Source organism: Sphaerodactylus townsendi, linkage group LG02 (genome assembly GCF_021028975.2).
Source record: "Sphaerodactylus townsendi isolate TG3544 linkage group LG02, MPM_Stown_v2.3, whole genome shotgun sequence".
NCBI classification, from domain to species: Eukaryota; Metazoa; Chordata; class Lepidosauria; order Squamata; family Sphaerodactylidae; genus Sphaerodactylus; species Sphaerodactylus townsendi.
In genome coordinates, this window is record NC_059426.1 from 80,838,854 (window position 1) to 80,863,711 (window position 24,858).

The 24,858-nt window shown below is 44.9% G+C and overlaps 1 protein-coding gene across 2 annotated transcripts in view; it reads left to right on the forward strand.

Annotated features, from left to right (window-relative positions):
- The first annotated feature begins 4,939 nt into the window (after positions 1-4,939).
- Positions 4,940-24,858, forward strand: part of SYT8 (synaptotagmin 8) — a 33,209-nt gene continuing 13,290 nt past the window's right edge. For both annotated transcript variants that reach the window (XM_048483317.1, XM_048483319.1), the window contains exons 1-2: positions 4,940-5,134; positions 17,570-17,698. In XM_048483317.1, the coding sequence (XP_048339274.1) occupies positions 17,602-17,698 (97 nt within the window). In that variant the 5' untranslated portion in view covers positions 4,940-5,134; positions 17,570-17,601. The remainder of the gene's footprint in view (positions 5,135-17,569; positions 17,699-24,858) is intronic.

The following is a 24,858-nucleotide window of genomic DNA, read 5'->3' on the forward strand; positions in this document are numbered from 1 at the left end:
AAATGCCTTAAATGTTAAAGCATTTTTAATATAAAGAAGAGTGTGTCATACATAAAACTCAGGCATGCTATTCTGAAACTCTGTTCTACTTCTGAAAAAAAAATCCTAGAACACGCCCCCCATATTGTTTCCATTACACAAGGCAAACAGGACAGACCTGCTTCTAAAGAGGTGGTACGTCTACATTTTCTGGACATACAGGTGGCCTTGGTAAACTTAGCAGCAATGACAAAGAGCTTATTGCATTTATTCTTCTTTGCAGAGTGGAGTGAAAAAAAAACAATACAGGTGACATTATACACACAGGAACACATGTAGGAGATAAGTATTTAGTTACTGTAATCTGTTGTTCCTCCAGACGGTTTCACTGAGCCCAGCTGAATTTATGCCAACATAGAACAGTTTTATATCTGCTATGCAAGTGTTACCCAGCTTGCTGAGGGTAAAGTGTAGATTACCCAGGAAGGCAATGGCAAACCACCCAGTAAACAATGTCTGCCTAGTAAATATCATGATGTGATGTCATTCCCTGGGTCATTAATGACTCGGTGCTTGCACATGAGGCTACCTTTATTTTTATGCTAGTGTTACGATTCCAGTCTCATTTGTCAAGATTTGTCTCTAAACTTCTCTTTTCTAATTAGTTCTCTTTTCTAATTAGCCCCAAAAGGGCTAGTGGGAGTGGTGCACCCTCATACTGGCATGTTTTCCCTTCCTGGGGTACTTACCCGGGGGGGTGGGCAGATACACTACCATCCAGTTGTCCCACAGCTCTGCTGCCACAGAACCCGGAAGTTCAGGCTATGGCGGAGCTGCACTGGTGTCCTGCTCGGATGCCAGTGTTGGAGGGGTTGGGCCAGGGTGTTCCAGGGGCAGAGCTGGATTAGTTGATCCCCTACCTGGACTGAGGGCCAGAAGCGCAGTTCAGTGACCCTTGGATTTACGCCTGCCTATGGGGTGTTTTTTGTGGTGGGGAGGTCTACGGCTTTTCCCTGCTCCCCTTGCTGCCAAAAAGCACTTTTAGAGGCATTGAGGTGCATCAGTGTACCCTCCCGCTCTGGGTTTGGATGGTAAATGTTCCTTAAGTCTAAGCAGTGAACCAGATTGTCAGCTAATGTATCTCTTCTGAAGTATTGAATGTCTGAAGGTTGCTCCATCAATGTACATATTCTTAACTCTAACCCTCCACCCCCACACATTTATTATGGTTCCTGAGAATTGTGCAAGGCAATAGAGTTGGCTTTTTACGGACATAAATATTTCAAATTTGATCACGAAATCTCCATTTTTCAAGCAACTGTTGAGGCAATAACATAAAAATCTTGTATTCAGGCACTTTGGTACTATATCTTCTAAGAAATGGCCCAGTTCAGCAAATAAGCAACCATCCAATGAGTTGCTATAGATTCCCCTCCCTCACAGCTGATTGTATTTTGAAGTTGTGTTCAAACAAATATATTTGAAAATATACTTGTACTTCTTTTGCTTCTCTTTAGGCTTAATTTCAGGCTTATTGTCAATCAAATGTAACCCAGATTTACCTCTTTAACCTAGTTATCAGACCTTGGACACAGGTTTCAACCCCTAACACCATTTACTCATCTGTCCCCATCTGAAGTCAGTAGGACTTTTGAACAAATATGCTCAGGATTATGATACAGTAGCAAAAAAAATCAGTTATTTTGAACATGTACAGATGCTGAACAAGTACAGATGTAAGAGGAAGATGCAAGAGGAGGCAGAACACCCGCTACACAGAAGGGAGGGGAGGGGAGGGGGCCCGGCATCTGGACATGGCCTACCCACCCTAGTGGGGGGAGGGGGAGGGGGAGGGGAGGGGTGGCAAGCAAGGGAGGGGAGGGAGGGAGAGGGGGTGGCATACAAGGGAGGGGAGGGAGGGGGCTGGCATCTTGACATGGCCCACCCACCCTAGTGGAGGGAAAGGAAAGGGAAGGGAGGGAGGGAGGGGGAAGGGTGGCATGCAAGGGAAGGGGAGGGAGGGGAGTGAGTGAGTGAGTGAGGGGTGGTATGCAAGGGAGAAGAGGGAGGGGGTGACTTATCTAACTCCAGTGACTTATCTAACTCCAACACATCTGTTATTATCAGAAAGAACATATGTTTCTTCTAGGAGGCATGATTAGACTCAACTATTGGGGGCAGAAAGACTGAGTACACTTTTATTAGGCTTTAATTGACTGAATGTTTTAGTTTCTTCAGTATTTTATTTTATCCTACCCTTCTTCCAAGGAGCTCAGGGCAACAGCCCTGTGAGGTAGGCTGAAAGAGAATGGCTGGGCCAAAGTCACCCAGTTAGTTGCACTATGCACTATGTGAATCTGGGTCTTTCTGGTTCTAGTCCAGAACTCTAACCACTACAGCACAGTGGCATAGTCCACCAACTCCATATGGTCTCTTTCTATCATTAGTTCGTTCCGCAATTAATGAAATTGTAATGCAGCACAGGAATGCAGCAGGGCACATTTGTGTCAAGTCTAGAGAGATGATACCCTGGCCCTATGAATAACTTCAGGAAAGTTTGAGTTGCAGCACCTTTTGTCTTAGAAATCAAGTGCTATATTAGCACATCTTTATCCTCAAGTTGAGCATATAAAGGTAAAGCTATTCCCCTGTGCAAGCACCAAGGCATTATTGACCCATGGGGTGATGTTATATCACAATGTTTACAGGGCAAACTATGTTTATGGGATGGTTTGCCATTGCCTTCCCAATAGTTTACACTTGACAGCCAGCAAGCAGGGTAGTCATTTTGCCAACCTTGTAAGAATGGAGCCTGAGTCAACCTTGAGCTGGCTACCTGAAACCCACTATATTACTGCAATTTAACACTCTGCACCATGGGACATTTATGTAGAATATAATTCAGGAAATCTTTCATTTTCTAGCCACTGCATCTTTGTACAGTCAAAAATGATCCAAATAGTTCTTGATAAAGAAATGTAATTCAACTGAAAATACAACAATGATAGGGTTGTTTGTTAGTAGTCACAGCAGGTCTATTTTAAACAATTCCCATATTTATTTCCTTTTGCCCAACATAACCCTCATGGGCAGCCCCATCCAAAACCTGAGGCAGCTGGGGATGGCGCTGCTGCCATGCCACACTGTCACCTTCAGAGGGCTTTCAGGTGGCACGGGAAAGCAGCAAAAACTAAAAAAAAACCAAAACCCAGTGGCCTGGAAGTCCTCCAAAAGGCTAAAAGGAGTTATGCTCCTGTTTTGGTCCTGGTTGCTGCATTTCTGGCTTGCCCCCCTCTCCACAGCGGCAACCATTTCAGACTCTTGCCACCATGGAGCTGAGGGGTGGCCATACGCTGGTGTCCTTGCTCTCTATGCCAGCGGGGGTGCCCTTTATGGCAGCAGAGGGGGCAAAGACAATTCCTCCCACTTTTGATGGAACCTTCAGTCATAAAATCTTTTAAATATCTGGGATTCATATTTGTCAGGTACTAGGTGGTATTCCCATTCTGCAGCTATTCCATTGGTTACCAGTAAGTTATCAAATTCAAATGAAGACACTGATTATTATCTACAAAAGATCCTCCTGACCTTGTTCCCCCATCTGCAAACTGCATCTCTTGCTATGCTCTGCCACAAAAGCTTTGCTCTTTTGAGCAAAGCCTTCTAAGATGCCACATTTCAAATAGATAAGATCAGCAGTCCCCTGTGCATGTACATTCTTAATTGTGGCTCCCACCTTGTAGAATGGCCTATCGTATGGTATTTTTTTAGTGTGTTATGTGAACACCCCTATAAAAACCTATTTCTGTGACATGGAAGTATATTGTGAGTGGGATGAGATATCTTGGCAGCTCTGAAAAGTGTTGCCAAGACAGTGTACAACTGCCAAGATTTGCAAACACTTGTATTTAAACTATCCTTCCTTGGATGTATGAAAGCCCAAGGACAGCATCATGTTGGTCTTTCACCAGCCCTACCCTTACATGTTACAAGTTGCAGCTTATATATCTCTTAGGCCAAGTGTATTCCTGGTTGATATATTTGAATGTTTGTTTGGGATTGTACGGCTTATGATGCAGACACAATTGAAGAAAATGTGCAGCACTTGGCTTCAGAACTCATTTTCTATGCTTCATTGCTTGCTGTCAATTGTCATTGGGTGTGCTTCATGCACTGCCCATTGTGGCAAGGAGTTAATGATTAAACAGCCCTTCTTGCAGGAGGCTCTGGCTCAGTACTCTGCATATGGAAAGAGAACAACAGGGGTGGTGCATTTATAGAGCTATGTACACCTTCACATGCTTGCACCATTCCACCATGACAAATCCAGTGTCCTGTGAATTCTATTCAGATGCCTCTATTCTGTCAGAGGTACCTCATTAGCATGAACTCACACGTGGAGCCTCATCAGCCACCGCAATGATGACTTGAATATTTTTGCTGATTTTCATCACACTGAGGTGGGGGCAGGGAGAGTGGGATGTAAACAGTGCAATTAAATTTAAAATCAGCCACCTCAGATAAGGTCAAATGCCACTGGGTTTTTATATCACCTCTCAATTATCTCAGTCACAATATATCAAAGTTGTGTTGTATTATACAGAACTAGAAACAGAGTGTTGAAAGGTAACATTCATTGTACAAATCTAGTGTTCAGGGACTGTTATAGGATATGTCTCTTTACTTCACCTGCATGACAAAATGGACAAAGAATAGAACACACCTCAGATTCTTCTTACAGGATCCCATGTTACAGAATGGCACAAGAGTGTCCATTTTGCTTCTCAGGTTCCTTTCGTTTATTTGCTTTGTGACCATGACGTGTGGGTCTCAGACGAAATTCACATATCTTCGGGAGTGCCCTTGATTACTTTTCTTTTAGTGTAAAGGTACATAGTTTAAAGGCTGAGGTGGGGCCAGCCAGAGTCATTCCAATCAATCTGGTTTCTCAACTGACAAAGACGAGTTTCCAGTTTTGTTTCTGCTTTACAAAGAAAGAGTAGTCAGTTGCTGCTGTTGGGGCCTCAGCATGCTGAGCTGAGGGTCAGGAGCCCTAGCAAAGATATGCTCCATTCTGATTACAAGGTAGCGAGAAGAATTACTAAAACTCTGGAAGAAGGCTTCTCCTGAGTACAATGAAGAGGAACTAAAAGAAGTAAGTGATCTTACTTCCCTTTCTACAGTGCATAGCAGTTTGTTTGTTTTTAACTGACCCATCAAATGTTAAATTTTAAAAACCAGTTGAAAGATTGTAATGTCACAAATCATTTTTGGTGAAGGCTGAAATGCATATAGACAATGTATCCTCATAATTTCAAACCACTGTTTCCTATAATGTTCTGCCACAAGCCAATAATTCAGAAGCAGTCTTGATTAACATAGAGTTCAGTATACAAGATGTTTTTTTCTCTCTTTTTAAAGTACAGTCTTTTAAAAATTATTAATTACTTTCTATTGTTGCTGTACGCATGTAGTCATTTGTATACATTGAATTCTCCTGTTGTTAAACTATTCTGTAGCTGGCAGTTTCTCCTTTCTTGCTGATATCTTTAATAAAACACCAGCCATATTTTTTATAACCAGCACTCATTTCCTGCCTTTCAAGACTTGGATGGGATTGTGGGGAATCCCAACCACCCCTCAGTCCATGCGATTTCAATCAGCTGGTCCAAAAGAAGTTTCTTGCTCGTTCCAGGACTACCTGTATGATCATGTGCTAATCCTTGATCAAATGGCATGCATCTGATGAGCAACACACCCCTGATGCCCAAGATGTGCTACAAACTATAGCAATTTCTATTCTGCCATAGCCTTATTAAGCCTCAGAGGACAAATGGGCACAACTTAAATGGGCAATTCTGTTGAAGTGGTCTGGCTGCACCATCACAGGAACAATATTATGGCCTTCTCATGCCAAATAATTTTCTTGTTTAAAAGCACCTTGCATGACTCTTCCCTTGCATGACTCTCCCCTCTCATTTCATCCACACAGGGCGAAGATGGGTTTAGTTGTTACAGCTGACTGGTATCATATTTTGATCCCATCATATACTTTCTTTTCAGTGTAGCAATACAATTATGCACTGATATGACACAAGTTATCCAGATTGTTCCTATACTTTTTAGAAGGAACTGGCATACTTTCACATGCAAATCCCTTTCAAATTGCTAGTCTAACGACTGTACAATATATAGCATACTGCACTAAAGGCCTGGAAGGATGGTAGCTGCAGTCATGTTTCTGGCTTCCACGTAAAAGAGGGAGAGTATCTTGATCTCATCCCACTGCATTTTTGACAGTACTTTAGAAATTAAAACCATATGTAAAACACTCCAAGGCAGCATCATATACAAAGTCCAGAACCCTAAAATTAGATATTGGTTGCCTTTTGTTTTATAAAATAGCTACACAGGTGGATATCAACTGAGAAACGATATAACCATGTTAGCAACAGCAAGAAACAGGCAATGTTTTGCCCAGAGAATTGAAGGCAGAGCCATCATTACTTGTAGTGTTCCTACCTAAAACATGTTTGAAACTTTATTTTAAAAAATATACCCTGTTTGTTTGTTATAGCACAAAATTTAAAATACAATAATCAGAATAAAGCTACCAAATCAGCAGCAAAACAGTCATAACATTTAAACAGTAGCCCTCAGCAGAGGTATATCTAGGGAAAATGTAGCCCGGTGCAAAATCAGAGTTTTCTGCCCCCCCTCCTCTATGGATGGCCACCCTCCTCCACCATGATCAAACAACTTTTTTTGCACCAGGTCTTGAAGTAATTGTATGGCCCCGGGGGAAAGAGGAGGGGCGTGGGGGCAATTTTCCACCACCCACATGACTAAATGGTTGGAGCCTGGGGACATTTGACCCCATATGTCCCCCTGGTTGATACGCTCCTGGCACTTAGTACTGCCGAAGTCCACATATTTGACAATCCATATTAGTCTGGTCCTGGGAAGAGAAAGAGAGAGAGTTAGCTTCCAGAAAATAAGAAAGAGAGTCTGGCAGCCACAGTTCAGAAGACTGTTCCACAAAAGAGGGTCCATCATTGAAACAGAGGAAGATTTCACCATGGAGGATTGATCTTAATAAACTGAGGGTCCTCTTAAAAGCAACTGTTGGGAGGACTTAAGCTAGCAAGCAATTTGACGAAGGGCAGGGGGGAAAGCACTTGGGGACATTTTGGAACAGATGAAAAATGGGCAAGAAAAGGATTAAGACTATCATTCCCTCCTGCTGCTTCTCCACACTTGATTCCCCTCAGAGCTGCTTTTTTAAATGGTTTCAGAACTCGATTATTTATGTTTACCTGTGATATATAACTATCTCTTGTATAGTGCTTTGACATCTGCAAAAATATGCTTAGTTGAAATGGGATAAAAGTAATATGTGCAGTGTACATCACTGGAAACCATACCTTTATCATATTGCCTCCAACTCAGTTAAAGACAAATTTCTGTCATCAGTTAGTGCTCCTCCTCCAGCCCTTTAGGCAGAGAAAGAAGGAGAATAGCATTAGAAACCAATTTTCTGCTTGATTTAATAATGACACACTTAATGGGAGGGGCATTCATTTCTGACCTAGTAGAAGAAGAGGGTTGTACAATTAGCAATTAGTAAGAAAGAGTACTGCATTTTGGATGCACTGATTATTCACCATCAGCTGTAAACATTCTGACATTTTGACAGCATCCAGGCATTCTGCCCAAGGAAGTCAGGCACAGCTAACTGGTCCTCTCTCTGTAGCTCTAAAATAACCCCATTCATATCTCTTAGTGTGTCATTATGATGACAACACTTCTGGAGTCCTTAGAATGACAGAGTAGGAGCTATAACATATTTAGGCTTCCTTTTAAAAGTTCATGTTCTTGCTTTATTCCAAGGAAGACTTTTGCAAGGTGCTCCTGACCCATGTAGAGAATTCCCCCAGTGCTGATACAGCAATTTTAATGGCTGCTATGCCCTGGCAAAGGAAGCAAGGCTGCTCCTAATGCCAGAATAATGAGACAAATATTCCCTTAGGCACTGGGCCTCCAGAGCAGAGAAGTACAATCAGAAATCTGTTAATTATGAGCCAACACAAACCATGCCTTTTTGTACTGGTAGGAAATTGTCTGAACACAAAGAGAATTATTTCTGACATTTAGTGTTATGAAGCATTCAATTTTACATTTATTCTGGTGCAACATAATCTTGTTTCACCTTCGCAGGCAGTGTAAGGCGTTGTGAAAGAAGAAAGTGAATCAGCAGTTATATGCCTGCCAGTAGGATCATCCAACCAGAAGAGCTTGCCAATATTTATTTTATTTACTTTATTTCTATCCCACTTTTCTCTTTAAAACTTAAGGTAGATTACAGGATATCAGACAGTGCAATCAGACTGCATAAAACAACCAGTAGTGAACAATGCACTAGGGCCATGGTGGCGAACCTTTGGCACTCCAGATGTTATGGACTACATTTCCCATCAGCCCTTGCCAGCATGGCCAATTGGCAGGGGCTTATGGGAATTGTAGTCCATAACATCTGGAGTGCCAAAGGTTCGCCATCACTGCACTAGGGTAACAGGAGTGGTAGTCCTGGAGGTATGTGGGTCCAAGGCAATTAAAGCTTTGTTAGTGATAACCAGATCTCCGAATTGAACTTGGTAATTGATCATCACTGAGTGTGACATGTGACTAGTGCCCAATGGTAACCAGGCTGTGGCATTGTGTACCAAGTGGAGTTTCTAAATTGTCTTCAAGGACAGACCCACTGCTTTTTGTTTACATAGCATTTTCATTTCCTGACAATCATTTCATCACTTCAAGGCATTGAGAGGGCTTTCTGTTTCTATGTCAGCAAAAGTCTTATGTTTGCATGAGATATTTTGTTGTTCCTTGAGGCTCCATCCACCTGGCAGCTGTAAAATATTACATGTAGTTGCTGGCTGGCTGGCAGGCAGGCAGGTTTGCTTGTGGGGATAATAGAGGCTGAGGCATCCCACCATGCCATAAAGAGGCCAATCTACTTGTCAGAGGTCAGTTTACTGAGATCATTGGCCAATCTACTGCAGAGGTCAGAGGCATTGTTTGCACATGTTGACATATGCACGGAAACTAAAGGTAGAAATCCAGGATTTGCCTCCCACTTAGTGTTGCCAACCTCCAGGTGATAGATAAATATCTCATGCTATAACGATTCATCTTCAGGTGACAGAGTTCAGTTCACCTGGGGAAAATGGCTGCTTTGGAAGGTGGAATCTATGACATTATACCCCATTTATATCCCTCCCCAAACTTAACCCTACTCCCATACTCCACTTCAAAAATCTCCAGTGTTTCCTAACCCAGAACTGGAAACCCTACCCTTACCTGCCATAGGTAGCCTTACAAAAAGGGTTAATGGCAGGAACTTAATTTCACTGCGATGAATAGTAGTGAGAAAGAAAAGTGGTATATACTTATGAGGCACAAGAGGAATTGATGGTCAGATCATCTCTGTAGTTGACAGAGAATAGTTGGTTCAGGATGTCTCAGAAGTCTTTACAAAGTACCTATAGCCTTGCAGGGAGCCAGTATGCACATATATACTAAAAATGTGTTTCCACTCAAACCAATAGAGATGATAATAGGAGTTTTAACAGGGAAAACGAGGGAGAAAAGTGCCTGGTGCACTGGTGCATTCTCCGCCCCTGCCCCACCCCCCACATGCCCTGGAATGCCCCTGGAATGCCCCTGCCATGCCCTCACCACACCCCTGCAGGGGTGCGCCCGGTGCGTTGCGCAACCCCTGCCCCTTGTGTATTTTAATGAGATGATGTTTGATTTTGATATTAAATAATCTGACTCAAAATTTTAGAACACTACAAATACCAGTCCTGCTTGGATTTGTGGGAGACATCATTTCCCCCTCCCCCATTATTCTGCCTTTCCCTGTCCTGATAACCTTCATGGCTTCTCCCCTTTTCCTGCTTCCTTCTCTCCAACCCCACTAATCTGTTTACCTTTTTCTTTTTCCCTTCTCTCCTTCCCCCCCACCAAGGCAGTCTTTACCTGGGAAAACTATGGCCCAGTTGTGCATTCCAGCCACAAGGCTGGACCCAATTGAGTGACTGTGAACCTGCAAGGACTTGCAGAGGACACCTCTGTTTTCCCCTGTATGCACCTCACCACCTACCTACCTACCTACCTACCTACCTACCTACCTACCTACCTACCTACCTACCTACCTACCTACCTACCTACCTACCTACCTTCCTTCCTTCCTTCCTTCCTTCCTTCCTTCCTTCCTTCCTTCCTTCCTTCCTTCCTTCCTTCCTTCCTTCCTTTCCCCCACACCTACTTTTTATCTGCCCCATCTTCAAGTATATTTACTGTTTACTTCATTTAAACCCCACATTTCTCCACCATGAGGACTCAAAACAGGTAACATCATTCTCCTCTCCTTCATGTTATCCTTACAGCAATCCTGTAGGTAAGTTAGGCTGAGAATCTGAAACTGACCTAAAGTCATTTGGTGCACGCCTCTGACTTGGTGAGCTTCCATAGCAAAATAGGGGGTCAGACGACCGGCCAGCAATTACAGGGCAACTTCCTACCACCTATGTCTTCCAGATCTTACTCTGAATCTCTAGTTACTACACCACAGGGCTTTCTTAGGGTGGCTGCTGTGGATGGATGAGTCATGCAAGTTGGGTGGTAGCAAGTTGCCCTGTAATTGCTGGCAGGCCTGACCCAGGTGGGTCTCCCAGAAAGGCCAAAACAGCCCTGAAAGTGCCTGGCTCCTCCCATGCCCTTTACTCACAGAAATCAAGGCTTGAAGACTAATACTGTTGTGGTTGCCTAGCAATCACCCTTGAGGCATTCATTTCTTAAAGCTTCAGGAGCTGCTTCTATTGTTTTGGAAGATTTTAATCCTCCCAGTTTTTGAAGGTGGCCCAATTTTTCACAAACTTGTAAAAAGATCTGGCTTTGCTATTCTTTCTTTCAGTCTCTGGATTTTAGTAGCCACTTTTTCCTATATTGGGAATTACTTTACGTTAACTCCACTGTATAGATCTGGATCTTAAAGTGTAATGTTCAAGTGTCTGTGCTGTCTCAAACTCGCAGAACAATTACATGCTACACTTTAAAATACGTGTGTGCCTCTTTATGTACTTCTATGTAATCTCTGTGTATTTTGGATCCCAGAATGCTTGTTCAGTATTTTTATTGCTACATGTAACAAGTTGTTTATTTTGGTGTTCCTCTTCTTCGTGGTGTACCGGTATCAGTTGCAAGTTGCCTCAATAGATTATTTTCTACTTGCCTTGTTTTCCAATCTAACCTTGAGGGCACTGGATTTGAACAACAAGGTTTCTGACGCTATTAAGGATTTTACATGTTCACAGTTTTTTAGGAGAGTAAAGTCTGCTCCTTGAACAGCACCTGTTTCTGAACTGTGGGACTTAGTCTTTAGATGGCATCTCCATGTAAGGAGTTCCAGCTCTTAACCCCAGTTCTTGTGTTTTTAATAGGTGTGTAAGAGTTTTAAAAGCTTCAGATTCTCACTACATTGGAAGAAACTGGACATGGATCATCTTTATTTCCTGAAAATTTTAAACAGGCAGAAGTAATCTCAAGGTCCAACTGGCATGATTTATTGTTTTCAAAGTAAGTTGAGAGGGGTGTTATTAAGTATGTGCTAGACATATTCATGAGACCCTTTGTCCAATTCTGTACAAATTCTCCCTTGGTAAGAGACTTGAGAGTAAAAGAGAAACCTCTTTTCTGCTCTCTCTCTCACCCTAATCTAAAAGGAGCATTACATTTAGGTCTTACAAAGATTAGGGGCCTCCAACTGTGTTGTGAATGGGCACTTTTGGAATTTTGAAAACATTGAATTGGCGCTACCACCAAATGGCTGTCATGGGAGCTGTGTCCAGTCATCAAATACTGGGGGGGTTCAAAGCCAAACATCCTTCTGTGATACCAATAGCTGTTTCTGTATGGATATGAAGAAAGCAAGGTGATATCTGCTTTCCTGAACTCTTCTGTAACACCTACTACCCCACTGAGATGGAGGAAAGCCAGAATTAAGTCTATGCTTTGGGGAAAATATGTTTTGAAAAAGAAAGAAGTGGGCACCAAAAAACATATTGTCAGGCACCATGGCAACCATGGGCACCACATTGGAGATAACTGTTATAGTGAGTACAGGGAATGACACCCAACCACAAACACAAATTATTGGGGGTTGTTTTGACAAAGGAATTGTAATAGAGCTGATACTTTTAAGACATTCCCTTATATTAGTCTAGTTTGTTAATTTGAAGACCTTTCCTAAGGTCACACGTTCAATAGGCAGGTCAGCTAGTTGAGAGTGCTTGCATAAACCTATTGGAGTCGCTCCTTAGATTAAATCTGTTTGAAGTATTCATTCTTTCGGTCTCTATTTTGGAACCCAGAAACATTACAGGGATGATACTCCTAAGCAAGATGGGAAGGCAGGACTGAATCTGGCTATATCAAAGCATTGTTAGTTTATTGAATGGAGTACAAAATAGACTCAAGCAGCATGTAAGTAGCACCAAATACTAACAAGTTCACAATTAAATGTAAGTATTTCCAATGACCAGATACTTGTGCTATACATATTACTCAAGAGTGTCAATGAAATACAGTCAGAGTGATATTAAGGATCTGATCTCCCAGAAGAAGGTGAGTTCAAAAATTTATGCAGCCAATAATCTAAAGGCCACATACTACAGAACTACATAATCTGGGAATGTTTAGGAGCAGCCAGAGGGATGTTTGCTGAGGTCAGAGGCAGAGACACATGCTAACAAGTGCAAGTAAAGGGCTTTTTTGCATGTTTGGGCTCTTCAGCTCAAGCATACATTATCTTCAGGTCAGATTCTTCATTGTGCACTTGTTTCCACTTCTTCAGGACTCACCATGCCACAGATCAGAGAAGACCTGCAGTTTTCAGGAGCGGGCAAAGTGCATTTTCCCCCTGCCTGCACACACACAAAAAATGAAGCAGAACAGTATGAGTTTTGCTTTGTTCAGCTTTTCTGCTTCTCATTGGCTTTCCCTGCCCATGTAGGAGCAGTTCTGCTGGCATTTCTGGAGTGTCGATAAGGCTCCTTTTTTGTTTTTATTTAAAGTACTTTAAATCTATACCAGGAGTGATACATCAAGGAAATGGTCTTTAAAAAAAACAAACAACCGCCCAAACCCAGAAGCATTTTCCTCATGGGGTAGGCAAAATGGTGGCTAGGCTCAGGGAAAGTAGCAGGCACACTGCTTCACATGTAAATGAGGAAACACAGGGAGACCCCACACAGCTGTGCCAAAAACTGTAAATGTACAAAGAACCCCCCAGAGAAGTGGTGAAGAAAAGCCTGCAAGCTGAGCTTCTGAAGCAGTGCACAAGGGTCATTCTAGCAGAAATGCACACTTTGGGATAGTTTCTGGTTCCAGTTACAATCCTTAAAATTGAAAGAATACAAAAGATTCAATGTTTGTGAGCTTGGGAAAGTGAAGAAAATTGAGGTGAGTTTGGAAGGAAGCTTATTGATGGGCGGGAAATGTGGCTGAGGGAGTTTTGCATTGTGGAAAGTCTTCTAAATAAGGAATGGAGGGGTGGGGGTGGAGAGGAGATATGCTGGAGCTAATCTTGGTGACATAAACAAAAAGTGTAGTCAGTAGAGTAGATACCAACTATACTGAATCATATAAGAAAGAAATATGATTAATTATGGGTTCTGATGTAATTGGAGCCTTTTGATAGAGAGAAATGTTAACACAATCAGAGTGTATTATACCAAAAAGCAACTTGATTAATGGCCTAAAAGCACTACTGCCAGGTGAGCTCATATCTCTCTGGCCTTGTAACTGTGGTTGTTCAGTGGTTGTACTCTGATCGTACTCTTTCTTTGCCTTCTGTCACTTTTTGTACTACTAATGGCCTGAAATTATGTTCCATGGATTCCATGCAAGTAGCAGAGATGAGCTCCTGATGAATCTAAGATGAAGGGAGAAACAAAGTGTCAATAATGGAGACTTGGTGTAATGGGGAAGTTGGGAGATTTATTTTTTTACCTCTTCAGTTAAGCTATGTAATGATAAAATCAATCAACTGAGTTCAACTCCTGGAACAGATGGTAAAGAGCCAATCCCTAAATAACAAATACTATCTGAATAACCATTCTTAAATAGATCAGATGCCACGGATAGCCATTTTCAGTAGCATTTCCTGATTGAATGTAGGCATGTTAACATTCAGCATGAGTGAATGAAGGATGTAAACCAGGGTAAATAAGAAAATACACTGATACGTATGCCACATTGATTGTATGTAGCTTTTGTGAGTGTGTTCCTAGGGAGGGGTTCCATCTTCATACCTTATTCTGATTACAAAATGGGTGACAAGCATGGGCAGATATGTAGAATTGTGCTGTACAATATTTACTGAGGAAAAAATATTTTGGGTCTTAAATACTCTTTTCAGAGGTTGCATTAGTGTGTTGCAGTGAAACAAAAAGGAGTCCTGTGCCACCTTAAAAACACAATAATAATTTAAAATTTTAAACTATGACATAAATTTCAAAGGGACAGAGCTGGAAAATCATCATGTATTTTGATGCAGTGAGGTATAGTCCATGATACCTTATGTCACAAAAATATATTGATCTATCAACCACAAGACTTGTCTCTCTGTATTCCTTTTGTATTATAAATATGAACTGGAATTAATTTAACCAAGGACTTGTTCATTTTGGATAATCAGATAGAGTGAAGTAATCCATGTAACGATTATTCTTCTTTTACTAAAATTATTCTTTCTTTTACTAAAATAGCATTTTATACTGTGTTCATGCTCACAAACTATTTTCTAGGGATGTATTTCATTTTATTAGAATCTTAGGTGGAATCCTCACAGTCAATTAATTGTGTGATACTCACAAGAAATATCAAGGTTTCAGTAAGAACTTCCCCACTGCTCAACCACTGAACACAGATTCATCCTGGTTCTGGTGCTTCCACTCCCCCTTATCACGTGTTTTTTAAGAACGTGCATAGAAATGCACCTTTAAAAAAAACATGCTCCGAAGCCAGATCGGTGGGGAGGCTCGGGGATTGAATGTAGATTTATTTTCCCATCGTAGGGAGTGACGCGGAGCCTTCCAGCCAATCAGAGCGTGGCGGGCTGCGTGCACATGCACACGATGTGTGCGCAGCCCTTTTCCTTTTTTTCACGCCGTGGAGGCTACGTTGAAACATGGCTGTGTGGAATGTGATTTCTGTGCCAACTGTAAACTAAAATTAGATTTTCATGCCAACACAGCTGTATGGGTAAAGAGTGCTGAAAAACTCGAAACCGCACATAAACGTAGTTTAGCGTAGGCAGGGAAATTCTATCTACACATGCGCATAGTGATATAGCTGCGCAAAAATATTTTTTTAAAAAAAATTCTGCCTTGACACACTGCAACAGCCAATCAGGACAAGGAAGAACAGAGCCACTGAACAGATCATGCGTTCTTGGGGAGTGCTGCACTGTTTGAAACCGTGATAGACATCGATGTCCTCATCAGACACACATTGCAGTGGGGAGAGTGAAAGTGCTATGAAAAAGTTCTGTTTCTTTTGAAACCTGGTTGTATCCAGCTTTAATTTCTCAGTGGGGAAATGGCCTTAGAGTGGGAAAGGGCCATACAGGAAATCTAGTCCAAGTGCAAGATCAGCCTAAAGCATCCTGGTGTTCATTCAGTGTTCATCCAGCCACTGCTTGAAGACTGTCAGTGGAAGGGAGCTCACCACTGCTCTAGGCAGCCTATGCCACTGCTGAAATATTTTTTGCTGTAATTCCCCCTCCCCTAAAATCCAGCTTTCTGCTTGTAATTTAAATCCATTATTGTGAATCCTATCCTCAGCTGCCAACAGGAACAGCTCCTTGCCCTCCTCTATGTGGCAGCCTTTCAAATATTTAAAGAGAGCGATCAAGTGCCCCTTCAACCTTCTCTTGTATAGACTGAACATTTATTGAAAACATTTTATTTTGCCTTTCCACCCAATGTGTGCCAGATTCAGAATTATACAGAGTTGGCTAGATAATGACATAGTGAGCATATTCCAATTATTTTGTGACTCTAGATTTTACAATTCCAGATAATTGGGAATAATTCTATGTAGCTAGGTATCTTACTGATTCCTATAGGGCTGGGCTGCCTGAGAAATTAAAAAGAAACATTCCCCAAACAGCCTGGCACCAATGATGGTGGGAACAAGGAGCTGAGGGTCCTCTAATTAATTTGCCATGGATCTTGGGGGGTGAGGCTGGGGCTGGCATGAGAGCTGTGATTGATGCTCATTTGCATTTATGGAATCCCAAGGAAGGAACAGAAACCAGAAAGCACTTTCAGATTGGTCATTTCCAACTGAAGGATGGGCTTCGGTGTTTTAGAGTTACCCTTCTGTCCCCTGCTGCTAATTAATGCTCTGCATGTTGAAACAGCTCTCCTATATCCCTTTCCAAATATCTCACCCTAGATTTGACTCCCAAGTTTAATAGATTCATACCCTAATTAGAGGAGGAGGAGGATATGTTCTTTATAGTCTGCCTTTCTCACTTGGACTCAAGACAGATTACACAGAGTGAGTCAATGCAATCAACAGATGGGACATTCAGTAAACAATACAATAGGATTAGAGTTGTAGAACTAACCAGATGTCTAAAAATAGAACTGAAGCAAAATATAACTATTAACATGACATGTAAAATAATGCAAAATAACGTAGTAGGATCTTAGTTTTAGTGTTCTATACACAGCAGTTTAGACTATAGTTCCTGATAATTTTTCTGTTGTCTGCGTGGAAAAGCCCCTCTGAGTAATTTATTTGTGCAGTTTGTGGAAACCAAGGCAGTCTTCCTGACCTCCTCCTCAGGCAGGTCATTCCATAAGGTGGAATAACAACTGAGAAGGCACATATATAGTCAGTCCTTAAATTTGCCCATTTTCAAGTTGGCCCCTGCAGAAGACTTTGCTCCAGTCAGCAAAGCTGTAGTGGCAGAGCATGGCAGTCTTGCAGGGTCCAATGCCAGGAAGGACTTTGTATGTGAGCCCAGTAACTGGTGGGGAGCCAGTGATATACCTGTAGGATAGGAGCAATATGCTCACTCCATTAGAATGTAGAACATGTTTAGAGAACAAATTTGTTTATTCTCTGTGTGTGAGAAAATGTTTCCTTTACGTTCTCTGTTCTACTGCAACAGATACTGTTTCTGGAGAGAGTGTGCTTGTATACTTGCAGAGTGGAACATAGTGTGATGACCAGCCATGTCTCCAGGGGTGGGCAGGAAGGAGGATGTGGCATCCTGGCCCTGGCTGTGTTTAGAGCTATTTTGTATAGAATTGCGTGGGCTAATTGTAATGGATTCTTCAAGGGGGAAAGTCTGCACCTGTTCCTTACCTAAGGTTAAACTCTTGGTACTAAAAAAATGGATTCTTAAATTGGACTGAAATTAGACTATTAAAGATTAACTGTATGCATGGAAGAGGCTGGAAGACCATAGGTTAAGGACAGATAACTGTTGGTCTCATTTGTTTTTTTCCAGGTCATCCTTTCTGAGTCACCTCTGAGACAACCATGTCTGGCACCACTGCTGCTCCCACCAGCCCCTCCATTACGAATGCAACCACAGCTCAGCCTAGCTTCATTGAAGGTCTTATTAACAAGATCCCATGTGAGTACACTGAATCGGTTGAGTGAATACTGGAGTTAAATTCAAAGGATTAATTGCAGTGTTTGACCTCCTCTTATAAGACTTTTTCCTTTACAGCCTGCAGAAGATGAAGACAATCAGAGTTTTGCTAACATTCATTTGAATTTTTTGGAGGATTAGAGTAAGGGTACACATCATGCTAATGAAATTGAATTCAATTATATATTAATATGTCCAATTCTATGGGATATAATGGAAAACTTTTAAATTGAGAGGATGGAATTTAACAGACATGCAGCAACCACAGATATGAGTGTGTTGTTCTAATCAAGCTGCACTATTTTGACCTACCCAGAATCCTTACTTGTCAATGTCTTTTTGCCAACAGAGCAATTGTGTTGTAAGTATTGTCAGCAGAATGGGAAGCACAACTTCCTGGGCAAGGTAGTCTGACAGTACTGAAGCAGGAAGTAGGAAGGAGTGATATAGAACTGGTGCATCAGTTTGTTAAATATATGAAATAAAATTTACTTGTGGTCGTTGGAGCTGACTGTGGGCAAGTGGAGGGGAGATTGCTTTAGGATAAGTTGGCATGAGACTTGTTGCTTTAAAAATAATATTTTTATTACTAAAGAAATCTGTACTGTGATAGGAAAGATGAGACAGGCCTTCTAACTAGCTATCTACCATGTTGGCTTCTTGAAGAGTGATGGCATGAGGAAGAGCAGATAAAGGAAGCCCCTAAGGATAGTAATGTAGACAACAAAGAGGTAGCAACAGAACAGACAAGAGGAAAGCGGAAAGAAGCTAGTTCTTCCCCTCCCCCAGTACTGCTACAAAGAGAAAACATCCTTCACTTCTAACAGTTTGGAACTTAATTTGTGATTTTGTTGTAGGGTTCTCAACTGTCCACTAATGGTGGACAATTACCCTCCAATTCTCTCCATTGGTTGCCAACACTCATCTGGTCAATGGGAAGAAACAAGCCAGTAGAAAAGAGGGAGAAGTCAGGATCCCTGCATGATGATATCACTTTTGGTTTGACATAAAAGTGCTAGCATTGGACTGGGGGGATGCTCTAGCAATCTCCTCAAAAGCTCTGTGGAAATCATAGAGTTTTGGGCAAGTGGTAGAGCATTTCCCGGGTGCAATGCCAGCACTTTGGGCCAAACCAGAATTGACATCACCGTGCAGGGGATGCTGATTGAATCTGCCTCCTTGAAGCTCCTGCTGGTTGCCAGGAGGGGCCTGGCAACCCTATTCTGTTGTTTGACACAACAGGAACACTGCTCCCCTTACTTCCTGTCTGCTCAGAAAACTGTCTTTGCTCTTTTTTGCCAGCACAATAGAGGCTATATAAAAACAACTACATTGTTCTGAGTGGATAAGTAAATTCAGCTGTGAATTATTGCTGCGGTATAACAATAGTACAATATCCCATATGAACCTATGTAATCATTACAGACATGGGGGTGGGGGACTCATCTTTTGAAACTAGACAGCTGGCAATTCAAGAAGGGGCCTTCTTTGTCAAGGCACTAAAACCAGAGAATCTCTTCCTCGGACTTGTTCTATCACTGTTTTGTCCAGTGAGTAATGTTTTTGTTTTTGGGGTTCTGTAGTGATGCACTGCTGACCCAGCAGCACCGTGGTAGAACGTTGGGACGCCAACGGACCTACGGCCTTGCTGGTCGCACCGCACCCCCACTCCTCATCCCCCCATGAGTCACGGGTCATGAACTGCCTGGTCTTCAATCATCAGGCAGGGACAATGGTCTCGCCCCCAGGTGAGGGATTAGAGCTCAGAGACGCTTACGCTCTCCCTTGCGACGTAGCCAGATGAGATCATGCATCACATGATGATCTCCCCGACTCCTCCCGCTCTCCGAACTCCCCCGGTCCTCCCTCACCTAGCACTAATAGGAATAACAATAAAGGTGCCAGGAACCCGGCAAGGCCGGAGACTTCACGCTTAGGAACTGCGGACCTCCTCCGGTCTCCCCGCTGCTGGCGATCTCCACTAGATGTTATCTCCATGCGTCTCGCCTAGCTCTTTACGCATGACCGCGGTGACTCGATCGCTAAGCTGGTGTCGAAACCCGAGAATCCTAGAACCTCCACCCTGCTCACTGGCCGGCTTAAGGGAAGGGGTCAGCGATATCGAGAAGTCCGCTGGATCAGGCAGATCCAGGGACCACACGTTTGCTTTCGTCATCGCCCTTCTGTCCTCTGGATCGAGCGATCCAGAGACATCGCCACGTCTCTAGGACACTCTCTTCGTCCGGACGGAACACCCGGGTGAAGGTATGGGAGCTTTGCCAAAAGCAGGGCTTGGACAAGCACGCTTGATGGAAATCTTGTGAAAGCGTTAGCGAAATGCATGGGAGTCCCCATTAAAGAGAAGGGGAGCTGCTAAATTGGATATTGAGGAGATTGGAAGCTCAGTGTCCATGGTACCCAGAGGGGGGGACATTTGAATCTTAAGGAACTGTAGGAAACATCGGCGAGCACTCTTTCGTGATAATAGAGCCTCGCTACCGGTATGTCGCCCGATGTAAAACACTTTACTGACGTGGAGACAATGTTTCTAGTCGCCATCAGCCTCGCAGACCCTATGGCTTAAACCACTTGCTGTAGGTCAGCCCCACTCCTTTCGATCTCTTTCACCTTCAATTTCAAGCCCGGAATTTTCTTATCCACTAAATTGGACGCTTCGTCCTCCTTCTGCCCCTTTCGGCCTCCTTCACCCATTTCCTTAAACTTCCTCCGCTCAGTCAGCTCTCCCCTTTGCTCGCCTTTCATTTTCCGGCCACTGTAATTCACAGCCATTTTGCGAATGGCGCTGGTTTCCAAACTCGCAGAACCGTGATAGCGGCGATCTGCAGAAGAAAGAAACCTGACGGAAGACGATGCCGGTGATTCTTGCAGATTTCAGCCCCGGCCCATTCTTGGCTGATACTGAAGGGGAGGGTGGCGCTATCTCAGCGGGTTATTGTCGGTAATCGCTCTTAAAGCTATAAATATCCTCACTGATTCAAGAAAGCTTACGCGGCATCTTTAGGAATCACTTTGTAGCCCCTCACGTGAGAGGTGGCATGCTGGAGGCAATCGCGTATAGGAATCAATTTAATGGTTCCTCGACGACTGGAAGACCACCTTCGCGATGCCCTGGAGCCCAATAATTCTAGATCTGGGAAAGCGAAGTTCCGCTTCAGCACGCATCAGCAGAGCAGCTACCGCTGGCGGGCTACACAGCACACTCAGCTTTACTTGCTCACATGCCTTTGCCAACTCTTAACGCATCAGATTATGACCTGCCTGAGGCCACCCTCTTACTGTCGCTTCTGAGTGCCTCTATAAGGCATTTATCAAAGTCCCCTAACGCCGCCAGCCAACCCAGAGTTTCTCCCTCCATCCGCAAAACCCTAAGAGCTCCTATGCGCCGAAGTTTGTGGAACAGGCTCCAGGAAGCCAAGAGGTAGGTAGATAGCGAAGAGTGCTTTTCCAAACGAAGCCCTCATGCGCCTCTAAAAGAGAAGCTTTCCCACAGAGTGCCTTTAGGGCACCACGGCCTGGGCAAAAAATCCTGAACTGGCCGTGACATGCTTAAGGCTTGCCAGGACATCGGATCCTCCTCCGCCCCACCACCAAGCTGGCCTCCTCCTCACGCCGCCAGCACTCTCCACCGGGCGGGAGGCAGCCTCAGGATGACTGCTTCTAACTTTAACTGCTGCAGACCCCGACACTTCCCAAGGGAGTGTAGGCAGCCCGGGTGGGGGCTCTACAACCCGGCGGGAGGAGGGTCCTCCCCCCAGGAGGAGAAGGCCACTCTAAAACCCTGTGCCCACGCTGGGTTGTGAGCGTTTCCACTGGAGAAACGACTGCCCGGCTGGGAACTCCTTCCGGGCGCCTCCCCAGCCCAGGGCCAAGGAGGAGGAGAGTACTACAGAGCAGACCCAAACGCCAAGGCCCTCTCCTGCCAAAGCCACTTCCCTTCGCGGTGGCATCTCGCCTCGCATGCACCCAGCCTCCATCTCCCTTGCTCCCCACGAGGTTCTTTGTCGCCTCCCAACCCAGTATGACGCAGCCCATCCCCACCGGACTATTGGGCTGGTGCTGCTGTGCTGCCTCTTCTTGCCGCTGAATATCAGGACTGTTCCATCGCCCCCGGAGTGATCGACTCCATGCTAACTGGGCGACTCCATCCATCTCCAGGTCTGGACAAACATCCCACAGGAGTTGCCTGCCGGAGCCAGCTGCTGCGCCAGTTGATTCTTGCTTCTTCCCCATGCCCCATGCCGCCCGTCGGCTGCTTCACTCCAATAAAGGCTACGGTGCCCCAGCAAATAACATGGCGCAGCCTACACCACCGCCGCAGCAGTGGAGACGCTTTATCGGGAGCCTTCCCGCCCATACCTGGAGCTCGCCATAGAAGGATGTAAGTTCAAGGGGCCTCGGTAGGACACCGGGCGCTGGATGTTACTCGGGCTATCAGAGCAGCCGAAAGTGGGTCTCGAACCAGTGGCTTCGCACCGAGGCTTAAGCCCAAGACGACATCTGGGGGTGGAGTATAACAAACCGCCGGTGACGGAGCATCCGGGCCACACACGGGTCAACAGCCCAGGACTCGAAAGGTAGCAGCTCACAGTCCAACCATCGCTTTTAAGCGACATCCATATGTCCAAATCTCTGGGGAAGAGACCTCATGGAGTCAGGGTTAAAACGACTTCTGGTCTGGGATGGGTAAAGCCACTGCAGCATCATTGATCCTGAATCGTGCTCTCCTCAAATTACCTCCTAAATTCCGTGAAGAAAACTTCGTTTCCCTCTCCCTCCTCTTCTCCCTCTTCTGTTTTTCGACTCAGTAGAGGCGGGAGGGCCACCATTGGCTGACTAGCCCTCCCCTGGATAGTGGGCAAATCTGGGGCCCAGCCCTGGTAGCACTCGCAGAGCACTGGCCAGGACAGTACCCCAGTTTAAGGGGTTGCTGCAATTATGCCCACAGATACCTAAAACCTCGCGATTTGGGTGGGTGGTGCTTGCCCAGCCTAAAAGGGCAGCTGTATGAACTTCAGCTTGCAGGCTCTAGCTGGTCAAGCCGCCTTTTAAGGAGCGGTCTCATCCCGGGCGGACGGCAATTCCCCCCCCCAAGATAATTTGATCAAAAATTTTAGCACCATCCAGCTTCCTGCATTAGCCACCAAGGTCAATGTAAGTGCAACTCCCTTTGCAAAGAACTCCCTCTTTTTCCCCTTTGTGTGTGCGAGAAGTCAGCCTCTTAATTGCCTGATCGCTTCATTCTCCTCGGATACAGCCCCATCATCCCCCAGAAAGATGCTTCCAAAACCCCTTTGTGTTAGTTGATTAAGCATGCATACCTACAATCTCCAGGACCAAATTTCCGCTTGTTCCTCCCTCGCCGAGGCTCGGACTCCTCGCTTGACGCACTTCTGATGATTTGACGCTAATTTTAGCCATTTTCACTCAGGTCGCTTCTTTCTACCTCCTGCCCTCCCTACCTGTCAAACAACTACAAAGAAGAAAGAGGAGTAGGGCGGCCCCCAGTGAGGATTGTGCATTAAAGCAACCTTCACAGGCTGCGGGAAACAAGCCTCTTCCTTTCCTTATATTAAATTCTCAAAACACTAAATCCTCGGGATCCCCGGATCTCCGCCATCCTCGCCGAACTGAGCTCTGGCGGGACCTCGCCCCCGCAACTCCGGGAAAAGGTGTGTTTCAGTCCCTCTTCCTACAGGTCCCTAGGGACTCCGGGACTGGCCATGACAGTGGGGCCAACCCCATGGAATGGCGCCAGGTGTGAGGAAATCCTAACCCCATCCCGGAGATGGAAATCGCATCTCTTAGAGGATCCCGCTTCAGCGCATCTCAACAATAGGAACGCCACGCCAATGCCCAAGCAAAGCACCCGAATGACCTGGGAGATGTCAAGGCGACTCACCAGTTGCTTCCTAGAGCCGCTGGGCCAGCCAGCAAGACCACCCCGAGACACCTCGAGAACCTCTTGTGCCGCCTTCTATGCGACATTCATCACCGCCAACTCGGCGGCCACCGCCCTTTTGCCTGCTCTGCTGCCTCCTGCCGATGGCGACCGGGCCACTCCCCTGACGAAGCCACCAGACCAACATCTGGGAGCAGTTTGCTGCCGCTGCCAACGCTTCATCCCTTCTGCCTGGGCCAGTACTCCCAGGGAGTCGGAGCCTGCTAAGCTCCTGCCTGCTCCTCTCGCTCTGCAAGTTACCCCGGAGACTTCCTAGCGGGAGTCCGGGCTAAGCCCCTTCTATGAATGCCCTCATCCATCAGGGTACTTGTGGCTATGAGCGCCGACTGGGGACCTGGGCCGCCCAAACCCCTTCGCTGGCGCCTCTCCCTTGTCAGCCTCAAGACTGTCGCTAACCACGACCTAACACCTGCGCTCGCATCACCGGGCGCAGAGCTGCTGGGAACCCAATTCTGGCCCATTCATCGGCTCGCCTAGTTGGAAACTGCACACACACGAGTGACATTCCCCCATAAGTTCGAAACATCCTGCTCCCAGGGGCTGGTTCTGGACTCCATGGCGAGAGAACGCTTAATTATATTCCTCACCGACTCTCTGGCGTCGGAACTCTTGTTGCCTTCAGTCAGCCTTCACTATCGTCTCTACTCCCAGGCTCCACCCCTCGAGCTCCGACGCCGGGCCCGCTTGCCTTTCGACTTCAATCCTGTCGGAGCGACGCTGCCTCGCCTTCCAAGCAGAGTTCGCCTCCCCTCCTCAAGAACTTCCTAGTGGGAGTCCCCGGACTCCGCCTCTTGCACAATGCTAAGAGACTATTACCGGGCTGGCCTGTGCCCTTGGCGTAAGTCCATCAACTCTATTCTCCACCGCCTGGATGCCCTGGCCTCCGGAAAGCAGCAGGAACTCTCGCTGTTTACCCTAGACAATCGTGGCCGCTTATTGATTACTTGTTGTTATTACATCACCAAAGGTTGTGAGAATGTACATAATATGTGTTGTTTTTAATCTTTCTGATAATCTCTCCCAATTGATTCATATATGAAAGTACGTGAGCTGCAAGAAGTTGTATCTAATCTGAAGTATGATGTTTTGCTCCCATTGGTGGGTCCAGCCCTCTCTGGAGCTGGCTGCCGGGAGGATGGTTGAGTACTATTGTACAGCTCTG